The 11,980-nt window shown below is 31.2% G+C and overlaps 3 protein-coding genes across 3 annotated transcripts; 2 read left to right on the top strand and 1 right to left on the bottom strand.

Annotated features, from left to right (window-relative positions):
• Positions 1-550: 550 nt before the first annotated feature.
• LOC132915827 (uncharacterized) lies at positions 551-2,108 on the top strand. Its single transcript, XM_060975610.1, has 2 exons — positions 551-1,338; positions 1,724-2,108. Exons 1-2 carry the CDS (start codon positions 551-553, stop codon positions 2,106-2,108), a joined length of 1,173 nt encoding a protein of 390 aa, XP_060831593.1.
• A 1,730-nt stretch (positions 2,109-3,838) lies between these two features.
• Positions 3,839-6,257, bottom strand: LOC132915831 (putative serine protease K12H4.7). Its single transcript, XM_060975612.1, has 8 exons — positions 6,032-6,257; positions 5,781-5,962; positions 5,472-5,707; positions 5,256-5,391; positions 4,872-5,185; positions 4,665-4,797; positions 4,411-4,580; positions 3,839-4,338 (listed from the first exon to the last, which is right to left on the bottom strand). Exons 1-8 carry the CDS (start codon positions 6,230-6,232, stop codon positions 4,229-4,231), a joined length of 1,482 nt encoding a protein of 493 aa, XP_060831595.1. The 5' UTR covers positions 6,233-6,257; the 3' UTR covers positions 3,839-4,228.
• Positions 6,258-8,070: 1,813 nt separating this feature from the next.
• Positions 8,071-11,512, top strand: LOC132915830 (solute carrier family 53 member 1-like). The gene is made up of 4 exons (XM_060975611.1): positions 8,071-8,542; positions 9,021-9,112; positions 9,696-9,846; positions 10,670-11,512. The coding sequence occupies exons 2-4, from the start codon at positions 9,044-9,046 to the stop codon at positions 10,708-10,710; spliced, it is 261 nt and encodes an 86-aa protein (XP_060831594.1). The 5' UTR covers positions 8,071-8,542; positions 9,021-9,043; the 3' UTR covers positions 10,711-11,512.
• Positions 11,513-11,980: the final 468 nt, after the last annotated feature.

The following is an 11,980-nucleotide window of genomic DNA, read 5'->3' as shown; positions in this document are numbered from 1 at the left end:
TCTGGCGTACCACATGGCAAAAAGGAAAGTTGATTCGTGACACGGGTATGGGTTCTCAGTGCGTAGCATCATGCCTTGAGAAACCCCGATGTATCTGATGTTCACCTATAGTCGGGTGGCGGCTGGTCGGCGCTGTGGCGCCCGTCAGATCGCTGATCCGGTGCGGAGAACTTCGGAGAAGTTGGTGGGCCCATATCTGTCAAGACCACTCACCTCACCTTCACGTGGGGCTCCCCGTCACCCTGCATCGGTCCCGACCGGGGTAGGGTGCGAAAGAGTGAGTGGCACCAAGACGAGAGTATGGCTCGTTAACCATACGCCATAAAACAAATAGATGATGAAGATGATGATGAAGATAATGATGATATGTCGGAAAATATAAATAATGAAGTTTACGGTGCAGGGGCGGGATACCCCAGTACCGGCGCAGACGTGGGTGGACAAGCGGGCCCCGCTGTGTCGTTAGCTTGTGACCGTGGCCGGATGGGGGTGGACCACCAGGCCCCCATTCATGTTATCACGACTGGTGAGGAGGAAGAAGGACATTGAAATGAAAGAGGCTCCGATAGAGCAAGCTACCTCAAAGGAACGTACCGCGAAGGCGGATAGGAAGGAACGGGACAAGGAGAAGCGAGCCGAAAAAGAAAAGATAAGAAGCAGGAACGGAAGTAGAAGTAGAAGTAGTAGTCGGGAGGGGAAGTTGTCATCATCCTCCCCACCCGCAGTAAAAACGCTGACAGCTGTGGACGATAGCGAGATCTTTCGGGTCCCCAGAAGAGTAGGGGAGAGAGGGAAATCAAAGGATGGAGTAAGATCGAGGGATAGCTTCAGAGAACAGTCGAGAACGAGAGCTGACTCGATATCTGAAACCCGATCGGAGGACGAGGAATCAGTGGCCTCGATCACCTCCAGGGGTAAGAAGCAGAAGATAATCGGACCGGAAGTGTCGGACCGGCTGAAGGCCTCACCAAGGGATGTCGGCGCTGAAGTCCTGCGCCATCAGGCAGAAGTCCTAAGGGTGGCAGTCAGGTCCTCTAATCTAAAGGGGACGTACATTAGAACCCATAGAGACGCTACGGAATACACTGTTGCGGCATGGTCTCACCAGACTTCCGCCTTTCCAATGCCGGACTTCCTAGACGAAAGGACGAGGGAGGCGTGCAAGGCGAAGTTGGAATCAATGGAAAGAAGGATTGAGGACATGGTAAGAAAAATGAACGAGTTCCAGAAGGGAACAACAGGGGCAGCGGTACCAACGGAATCGGACAGGCAGAGCAGCCCAATAAAGGATCGCGGAAGAGATGATGTAAGGCCTGAAATGGAGGCCCTGAAAAAGAAGTTTGAAAGAAGATTGAAATGATAAAAACATTTTGGACATTAGCACCACAGTCAAAATTCACTAAAAAAATAAATATCATATTTATAACCGAAAAAACTTCGTGCCTGTTGAAATTAACATTTCACACGATGATGATTATCTGATTTAACAAAACATTTCTACCGATAAAACATTAGTTTTCTAGAAAACTACTTCTGTACATCAATTTAACAAATTACCATTCAATAGTCTTATTCGACTAATGTTCTATATAAAATAGAAAAATTGTACAACTTATCATTTAGTCAACCTACAGATATTACCAGTAAATCATTATGCATAAAGGTCTCGAAGTTGAAATAATAATAAATATTTGTTAAACTATTCACACGGAAATCGCGGTAGAAGCAGCAAGCATTACCGACACCGTGCATCTCCAGATTGCAATACCGTGGCCAGCTTTGGAAGCAGTTCCTCTGAGAGTCGAGGAGGACTGAATCGATATTACCGTCAAGCTTGGGAAAATCTGCATGAGACGGCCGGTCATAAGACCAATCATCCTCCTCTTCGTCGCAAGGAGACCCTGGATGAACCGGGATACCGAGAAAATTACCGTGGCAACAACACCAAGAGAGATGGTTCAGAATTAGTTGTGAGCGATGTAGCCACGTACCCGTCTAACAAGCACGCCAGCATTTCTGACAAGAAACGCCATCATCATCATCATCATCATCACCACGGTAACTCTACGCCCGAATGGAGGCAGTCTCAGTCTCATCACAGATACTAAACATAAAATCGGTTACCTAGAACCGCTTATTTTTTTGAGATTTTCGGTGAATCGATTATTGTGACGAGTCGCGATTAGATCACGAGCAAGTTGTATTTTTTATGCTGTATGCATATTTTATAAATGGTGACGCACTGGAAGATGGTGACTTTATGTTAGGAAATACGTACAAAATGTAAGGTAAATTTCCTTCAATATAGAGTTTTAATTTCAGCAAATGTATTTTTGATTATTTGTTGAATGTGAAAGATATAATTAATTGAATGTTTATTTGGTAATATTTGGATTTAAAAATATTTGTACAGACAAATTTGTTTACATAAGTGAAATACTTCTTGTGTATGTGTATTTTTATATATAAGAACATCTCTTTTTTATTTCTTCAATACAGTAGTATGTGAATTTTATATATTGATCTGATTCTTTAAGAAAAAAATTAATGAATTCATACATTGCTTTAATTTCAATTTTAATTTCTAAATAACTTTACTTTTTATAGAAAAGCACATCTATCTCAAAATCTTTTGAGGTGGATCGTTGACATTTTCTATAATATTCTAGATCTAAATTACACATATACATTTTGAAACATGTATAAAATCTTGTGTTTAAAATTCAACTAACTGTTTCTAGTAATTCAGCTAATTCTAAGTTAGAATATCAAAAATGTATATTGTTTTCCATTTACAATTCAAAGTTTACTTAGAAGAATGTATATTTAACATGAATTATAAATCTTTGTTCCAAATTTTTTCAAGAAATATGTATATGTATATCTAATATTCTTATAACAATATTTTGTAGTCATTTGACGAAGAAATTAGTAAAATAAAATATTACCAAATGCATATATATCATAACAAACGTTTGACAAATATTTAAAATCATTTTTTTTAGAAATAAAGTTTCATGTGGATAAATTTTCTTATATTTCATCTTCTTTTTAGCATTAAATCACCATCCATCCATGTATTCTGCTATATCATTTATGAAATAATTTGTAACTCCATTTAAAATGGAAACTTAAAAGAACATGGTGAACAATTCAAACGTTGCGTAGGAGAATTTTTAAGCGTGATTCATAGATAGAAAAACTAATTTATCCTACATTTATTGTTCTGTTATACAGTAAATTATTTACGACTACCTTGTTACGTAATGTAAATACCGTATACTGCAGTAGCGTAAGTCAAAGATGAAAGTTGTGAATGTAGGAGGATCACGAGTTGATCGAAGGATATGCCAAAAAAATGAGAAAGTAATATATGTATATGTATAATTACTGATCAAACGAATTCTAATAATTTTTAAACGAATTCGATACAAACTATTATAAGAATGTTTGATTATAATAGGATTGACAATATTTTATGAAAATCATACGCATACTCGGTTGATCAATATCTGTAATGGGCACCTTGGCCTCGCCTTAAAGGAATCGAACAAACTCATAACGAAACGATATTCGAAGATGGTACCGTTAAGGAAAGGCCGACGCTATACATATCAGAATCAAAAATCATTTAGTTATGGTGCTCATTTTAAGACACTTTGCACTTATTCAAATTCATGTCGGATCTGTTTTTGCAGATTTTAAAACACCTTAATAAATTATTTATGTTTAGTATTATTTTAACCAGTTAAACATCTTTTCTCATGCTTGTCAAGAATAAAACATATATAATTAATAGATATGTATTTAATCATTGACTGACGTAAGATATTCGTAGTAAGTTTGTACATGTATTTATTTAATACTTCAGTAATCTACAAAAAATTGTAATAGTGCCATTATGGGCAAACTTGTTTAATTGTATCTATACATGCATTCTAGTTGTTTAAACATAAACACAGAATGGTGAACACTCGTGTATCTTCAGTAACTTGTTATGTACGTACATAGTTAGTTTTAGTCTTAGTTATGCACGAATTGTTTCAACTAAAAATATTTATGTATCATAATTGTTTCACAGAAGTTCATAAAGGAAAATACAAATTGTTCAAAAAGTTAATAAGATAAATTTAATTCTTTTAATACATCATTTTTGTTTAAAAAAATAAAAAAACTACTTATCATAAAGTAGTTAAATGTAGCACACACAACGTTAAAAATATCATATTTAATTATGCAGCCATTCATCTATTAAGTGTCCAACCTCAACTCTGGCAGCTTTCAACTGAAGTGGATCATTTTTGGAAGGAGGATACATGTTGGCACAATGAGCAGTACCTATGGTCATAATAATAAATAAATTTTTTGTATTACACGAAAAATGAAAAATTTCAATTAATATGTACACACCATCAATATAAATGACAGGTATTTGCGGATTTGCTGATTTTGTAATTCCCAAAACATGCCAAGGATCAATTGATCCATGTACAAATACTACATTTGTAGTCTTTAAATCTAATCCTCCATACAGAATATTTGTTCTATTCACTGCCGAATTCAGCAAATGAATATTGTACCTGTTAGAATACGGAAATGTTATAATTTTATAGCTAATGATTTATCATAATTGAGAAATGTATTTATCGTAATTTTAAATAAACCTTGGGCCAAATATATCAATGCATTGTTGTACAAAGAAATCTACTGGGAAAGTTTCACTAAATAATTTTGGGCGTGCTGTCGAAGTTTGAAAGAATCCAAATTCTGTACACGTTTGGTACGTCCATTGACGTCCTACAAGAAATATATTTTAAAATACAATAAATAAAAATTAAAACAGCAATAGTATAAGTAAAAAAATACATTACCCCCTTCTGCTTCTTCGCTAGCCCATGTTATGTTCCGAAGTTTATGAATCATTTTATTATACATATAATCCAAACACTTTTTTTCTGATGCCTGTAATATTTTAGTGCTCAAAATTGCAAGTCTGTCAATAGCAATACCCAATGTTTCGTTCGTTAATATGTCGCAGGCACTATCGATAGTTAAATTAGCCATTGCGGAATTATTACGATTGTCTTTATTGTACTGTACAATACCAGCAAAGATGCTTGCTATTGTTTCATACAAATTCGAAATATCATTACGTTTGGTATGTTTGTTGATTGGATCACATAAACTATAAGTAAAAATAATTTTTCAATAATGATATATTTGATTTGTAAATGAAGAATTTTACTTTTACTTACATAAATATTTTAGCTATTCCTTGTTGACCGATAGGATGATGTAACATTATATGAAATTGTTTGTTTGCTTCTAGTATTGCATTTACACATGCTTCAGAATATTCTTTGAGGGCATTTTCAACAACAACAAAGTATTCTATAAAGTATAATTATTAATATAAAACACTTCTGTTTTAAATAAAATATTTTTTATATTTAAGTGTATCTTATATTTACCCTGAAAATCAATTTCTGCTAATAAAGGACCACTAGCAGAAACAGCCCAGTGTACTAAATGAGGATATTTATTACGCAACCAAGCAGCTAATGATCCAGCATATGATCCTCCAAATGCAATCCATTTAGTACCAGCTGGTAACTTGTAATTAATATTCATGAATTCTATAAAGTAAGCCAAATCTGCAAGTGCCTGTTGCGATGAAAGATACATTAAATTTTTTACGCCAAGATCCCTGCAGATAACAAAAACGTAACATTATAACTTAAAATGTATCAATTATATATTTTATAAACAATGTTACATACGAAATAGGATGACTTTGTCCATAAAAGCGGTGTTCCACTTGAAAACATAGCTCTCCAAATTGCTTAGCATATTCGATCCATTGACCTTCTGCCATCCATTTAGCATTTGCTGCAGCTTCACCACTTATCATCAAAAATACTGGACCACCTTTCTTATAGTGCTCTCCATTTACGAAATATCTCTGAAAAAATAATAAAAAGATTTATATTACAAAATAAAAATTAAGAAATATTTAATATATTCTTATTACCTGTTGCCAAACACGCGCATCAGTTGGATCAAAGTGATCCAGAAACTGTGTAAACCATTCAGCACTTGGAAGTTCATGATCTTCAGATAAAATTGGAGCACCTAGATTACCATATTTGCTTCGACCCCTCATAAAAGTCTCCCATGATACACTATTATTTATAAAATTAACGAAGAATAATAATAGTAGTAAACGGTTCATAGTATCTTAGGTTTGGATAAACTATAAAATATGCATTCTGAAAAAATAAAAACTAAATTTATTATTTATATTACACATAAAAAATTAATATATTACGAATATTATTTTATCAATTTTATTCTCTAATAAATTAAAACATAACGATAACATAGTTAGTACTACCTTTTTAAAATACAAGTTGTCTTACATTTATTATTTACAGAAATGATATTTTTAAAATTAGTTCTTATAATATAGGCACTAATATTATTCTTGTATAAATTTACACGTGTTTTTTATATATGAGTACTACAACTTATTAACTTGAAACCATGCTTGGAACAAAATTCCAATCTTTCCAACATGATAAAACTAAAAGAATATAAATATAAAAAGCAGAGGAATGTACTTACAAATTTTATAGTAATGATAAGTTGTTCTTTCCTGTTTAGAGCTTCTTTTTCTTTATAGTACTTATTGAATAATCTACTTAGTTCGTTTTAATATATACAATATTTAGAGAAAACATTATAATTTGTAACGTTGATGTAATGAACAATTTTGCTGCTTTGCAAAGGCACTATATGTGTATTGTTAACTTGTTGACTTGTAGCAGCTTGTAGTACGTGCAGTCTAATATATATATATATGTATATATATATATATATTATATGTATAGCTGATATAGTATGTGCATTTTTTGTATAGCGCCCCTATAAAACGGTTTATTACCATAAATATATATATATGTATATCATATACACGAGTATAAGTTAGCAAATAAAAGCGCATAAATCATTTTACGAAAATAGTTCGTGAAAAAAAGACAGATACAAAAGTTCCAGATAACATTACCAAAAATGGCTCTAAATATATGAAAACATTTTAGATTTTAAATAAATGATACATGTAGTTAAAATATTATCAATGCAAACTGTGTGGTGTTAATTGTTAACGTAACTCGTAAGTACACTTATTTGTCTTGTATTACTTTTTGTTGTACTGGATATTAATTAGATTAAATATGTTATAATGAATAAAATCCAATTTTTTTTTTTCATTTGAAAAGAGTTACATTAAGAATCTTCTTCTATTATTGATTATACATACACATAATTACTTCTTAAAAGATAATTATCATACAATCTACAAAAACTATATTTTTAATGTTTTATACATTTTTCTACGCATTATACTATTTATCTTATGATATTATAATATTTTGTTTTTTATATATTTAATAGTTCCGTTTATATATATTTAAGTATATATTTGTGCATGTTGCAATCTTTTACAAAGTAGAAGATTGAATTCACATATATATTTAATAAAATCTTATTATTGTTATAACATTTAAAAATGCTTGACAAAATCGAAAAAATGTTTTATTTATATTAAAAATTAAATTCAAAGTAAATGTTAATTGAGAGAGTATTCTGAGGGTAATAATATAATAAAAGATTGTCTCAATATCTGATAAAAAATACAAAAATCCACATAGCCAACTTCAAATAAAAATGTTCGTAATTATTTGTTTGCTATAGTTCTACTTTCTAATATATAATCAACTATTTGATGGATATAATTCGGTTAAAAAAAATAAAAATAAAACGTTTGTACAAAAACAATATACATATATATATATATATATATATATATATATTTTAGGATATATTTTTTACATTCAATATGCATGTATACATATGTACGTAAACATATAAACAAAATCTTTTTTTGTAAAGTAAGAATCGAAATATGAATGCTTAACATTATAAACTGCATATAACTATTATAGATTATATACATATCACATATAAGCATTTTATCTAACTGAAATAAATCTTCGAGCGATGACATTATCAAAGGTATATAATCGGAAAATTCTCGTCAATCCTTACTATACAGATGGACACTAGAAGCTATCTATATTTGCGAAAAACGTTCTAAATTAAGTAATAAAAAGACTTGTAGCCGTCTAATGAATATCGCCTGTGCGTATGAAGAAACAATGGTGCTATGTGTCGTGTAAAGCTCGACAGTTAAACATAAGAAGTAAGAATAAAGACATCCATATATATGCGTCAGGAAGATGATACAGTTCCACTGTACATGCGAATGTGTGTGTTCAAGCGTCAGGGCGTGTCCAGGCCTGAGTTGAGGCAAAGGACGATTGGCAGTCGTTTAGAGGCATCTGGAAGAGTCGGTTGACAAGAAGCGTGCGTGCGAGTGGATTTACGAGGTCTTCGGAGTATAATACATGTGTATAACTGTTGTGTGTGAAATAAAGTGAATTATTTGAATTTCCGAATCCCTCCTATATCTTTACAATATGTAAGTAATAATAATTTATCATGAAGTAAACGAATTCAGAAAATATTGATTTAGTACTGCCGACAAAGGTTTTAAGTGCATTATATGTGTATGTGACCTCTTTCGTGGTTTAATTCCTTAAAGACGAGCGTGAAACGAAACATTTGATTAAATTGTTCATCTTTTCATTTTCTACTTTGCAATTATATTATCATAATATTTCACTTTGCTCATTTTATTATATTGTTATTTTTTTGGTATACGCTGTTCGTAATAATAAATTAATACATCGAGTAAATGTTGTTTATGAAGATATATAGACTATAGAAATAAAAAAGTTTCTTCAATTATAATGTATGATTTTCTCACTTTGTACTTCACTTATATATCTCATTCTTTTATGTATGCTTTATTATATACATAATTATTTTATGGAAATTTTTAATATTATATATTTATATCGCTTTAGCAATAATTTAAACGAATTTGTTTATTGCAGATTATTGCATTAATTGAAGCAAGATGAAGTTTGCAGAACATCTGTCTGCTCACATTACGCCTGAATGGCGTAAGCAATACATAAGCTACGAGGTAAAATAAAATAGCCTTGGAAATTAAAATATTTATATTTTAATTGTCTTTGTTAAAAATTTATTTCTATGCTAATGGAGATATACAGGGTGTTTCAGAATAAGTAGGAAATATTTTAGGAGTAGCTTCTGCATATATAAACAATAGAAAGACTTTATATAAATATATCTTACTTGAGTTTGTTTTCGAGTTATAGTGGATTTAATTTTTATTCTTTTATTTTGTATACTACATTATATACTGCTTTTCATAAAAGGTATTTGAGATGGTATTTTTATATTCCAATGCAAGCTTGCAGATATCTTACCAATGACTGTCTTACCATGTTTAAATATCCAGATGTAGTCTGTATTTGCTGGAAACTTGAGAAACACAATACTTGTCTACGGAAAGAAATATGAATTGCAAAAGAAAAACCGTTATAATTTGAAAAGAAAGTCAAATAGGACATATCCTCATATGAACTTTTTATGGTTTAGGTATACAGAAGCCACTCCCAAAATATTTTCTACTTATTCTGAGACACTCTGTACAATGAAAGATCAGAACACTATTAATTAAAATGATCTCTTTGGGTTAATAGGAAATGAAGGCAATGCTCTATACTGCTGTAGAAGAAGCACCGTCAGCTGAAAGTGTTGTTCGTGATATTTCGATCGCACCGATAGAAAGTTCTGATCAAACGCAAATTTTTCGTATGATGGGTGAAGAAGAAAATGGTGTACTCAATAGAGGTAAACGTAAAGTTGGTGGTAAACGACAAGCTACTAGTAAAGAAGACAAACAGGCATTGCTGAAATTTCCAGAAACAGTTGATATAGATATATCAAATGCCAGTTAAAAATAGTTCAATTGTTTTATTATCAGAACCTACGCAAAGCAATATTATTCCAAATTTAATGTAATTTTTATATAGGCAATAGTTTGCCAGAAAGAGTGCAGGTCGTACTTTATGAACAATTAATATTTCCTTTGTTCAAAATTGAAGATTGTGAGGCTGAACTGAACAAGTGCCTTGTATATATCCTGTTTATTAAACTATGAATTTAATAACTTAGTGTAAAGATATAGAAGGGATTGGGAAATTCAAATAGTTCACTTTATTCAACACACAACAGTTATACACATATGTTATACTATAAAGACCTCGTAAACCTACTCGCACGCTCGCTTGTTGTCAACCGACTCTTCCAGATGCTTCTTAACGACTGCTTGTCGGATTTACATGATTTGTCGAATTACTTAATAGAACCTTTAAACCTTATTACTTTATTTACATTCCTCTTAGTTTACATTCATCCATGACCTAAACCTTTCAAATTTCTTTCTACACAGTGCCTTCGTAAAAATATCCGCAGTATTTTTGCCTGTACTTACTTCAATTATATTTATCTTGTTTTGTTGTTGAAGAGTGTGCTGTATTTCGCATCCTTTATTTGTTCATAATATATACGTTCCAAGCAATGCGGTTGAATACCCGGCATCTCGCTGTGTCGGGCGACCCATTGCTGGACCATATCACGCATCTCGATTTCATCGTTGTTTCCTACGTCGTAGATTGTCCCTATTTGGAAACAGCTGTACACCCTCGGATATAAAGTTGAATAAAAGTGGCAGTTAAGCAGTACCAGGATGAAGTCTGCCAATACCTCACTGATGCTAAGGAGTAACACGATCCAGCTATAGCTTACAGAGTTTGTATTCTGTAAAAAGACAATAGTTCGTAGTCATTTATCAATTTATCATTTATCAATTTGTCATTTATCAATTTTGATAAATAACAAGAGATGTAAAAGACATGTAAACTGCGTAAAATTCTCGGAAGAATTAGAAAGAAGATATTAGTGTTAGAGAACAAAGATATATCACGATTATTCTTAAATAGATTGAACAAGGAGAAAAAGGAGAAAAAGAAGATTCATTGGACAATCATAAACAAAAACAAAAAATTATAACATACTAGAAGTATATTATAAATGATGGTCTTTGCAATTTGTAATGGCATACGGTACTTTCATTTTATTAATGATTGATGTTACTTTAATTACGAGGTCATTAGCGACAATTACATTTGATTATTTACATTAATCTGGGTTATTAATCACCTTAGACTTTCTATAAATTTTGGCATTTTATGAACCTTTTTCGACTTTAAATATGGTAATTATCTTCAACAAGGAATTTTAGTGCATATTATATTGTAAAATATATATTTACGATTTATAGATATATAATCTTTATTATCACTAGAATATAAAATATGGAATAATTTATTGTAATAATTAATATAGAATAATTTTTATTATATGGTATAATAAAATTATATATTTATTACTCAATATGTTTACGTTTATTATATATTTTTCAACAGATAAATAATAAATAGTTTTATTACACGTACGATTACATTTGTTTATGGAATATGTAATTTAACTAATGTATTAGTATTTAAAAACACATTAGTATAAATGTCTATCTTCATAAAAGATATAACTTGGAAAACACGAGGCTGGCACCCCGCTGGGGGTGGCCACCCACATGCTATATTTATTTTATTTTATTTTTTTTTTTTTTTATTTACCAATGAGATATAACACTTTACCAAATGTGCTTCAGGACAAATTGTAAAAAAAAAAAAACAACATTAAAGAAAAAAAAAAGAAAAAAAATGTTTATCTTGAAACTTTTGTCAATCGATATTCAGCCGAGCTGAATTTGTTTCCTCTCCTATTGTTTCTGCAACCTCACTGCATTGAGTGTCACACGAAAATATGATGTAATTTAATGTACTAACTTGAACTATATAACTATTGTTATATAGTAATATAAACAGCAAGTTTCAATTTTCTTCGTTTGATAAAAGTGTGA

Source organism: Bombus pascuorum, unplaced genomic scaffold (genome assembly GCF_905332965.1).
Source record: "Bombus pascuorum unplaced genomic scaffold, iyBomPasc1.1, whole genome shotgun sequence".
NCBI lineage: Eukaryota > Metazoa > Arthropoda > Insecta > Hymenoptera > Apidae > Bombus > Bombus pascuorum.
Note: the sequence above shows the minus strand (reverse complement) of the source record. Positions and strands in the feature narration are given on the sequence as shown.

Bases quoted from the DNA above. Each gene is read 5' to 3' on its own strand.
- LOC132915827 (XM_060975610.1), top strand. From the start codon at position 551: ATGAAAGAGGCTCCGATAGAGCAAGCTACCTCAAAGGAACGTACCGCG. The intron at 1,339-1,723 runs GTTTGAAAGAAG...AAATCGCGGTAG, and splicing joins ATGGAGGCCCTGAAAAAGAA to AAGCAGCAAGCATTACCGAC.
- LOC132915831 (XM_060975612.1), bottom strand. From the start codon at position 6,232: ATGAACCGTTTACTACTATTATTATTCTTCGTTAATTTTATAAATAAT. The intron at 5,708-5,780 runs GTATGTAACATT...TGTTATCTGCAG, and splicing joins GGACAAAGTCATCCTATTTC to GGATCTTGGCGTAAAAAATT. The intron at 5,392-5,471 runs GTAAATATAAGA...TATACTTTATAG, and splicing joins AGCAGAAATTGATTTTCAGG to AATACTTTGTTGTTGTTGAA.
- LOC132915830 (XM_060975611.1), top strand. From the start codon at position 9,044: ATGAAGTTTGCAGAACATCTGTCTGCTCACATTACGCCTGAATGGCGT. The intron at 9,113-9,695 runs GTAAAATAAAAT...TTGGGTTAATAG, and splicing joins AGCAATACATAAGCTACGAG to GAAATGAAGGCAATGCTCTA. The intron at 9,847-10,669 runs GTAAACGTAAAG...CCTACGTCGTAG, and splicing joins AAATGGTGTACTCAATAGAG to ATTGTCCCTATTTGGAAACA.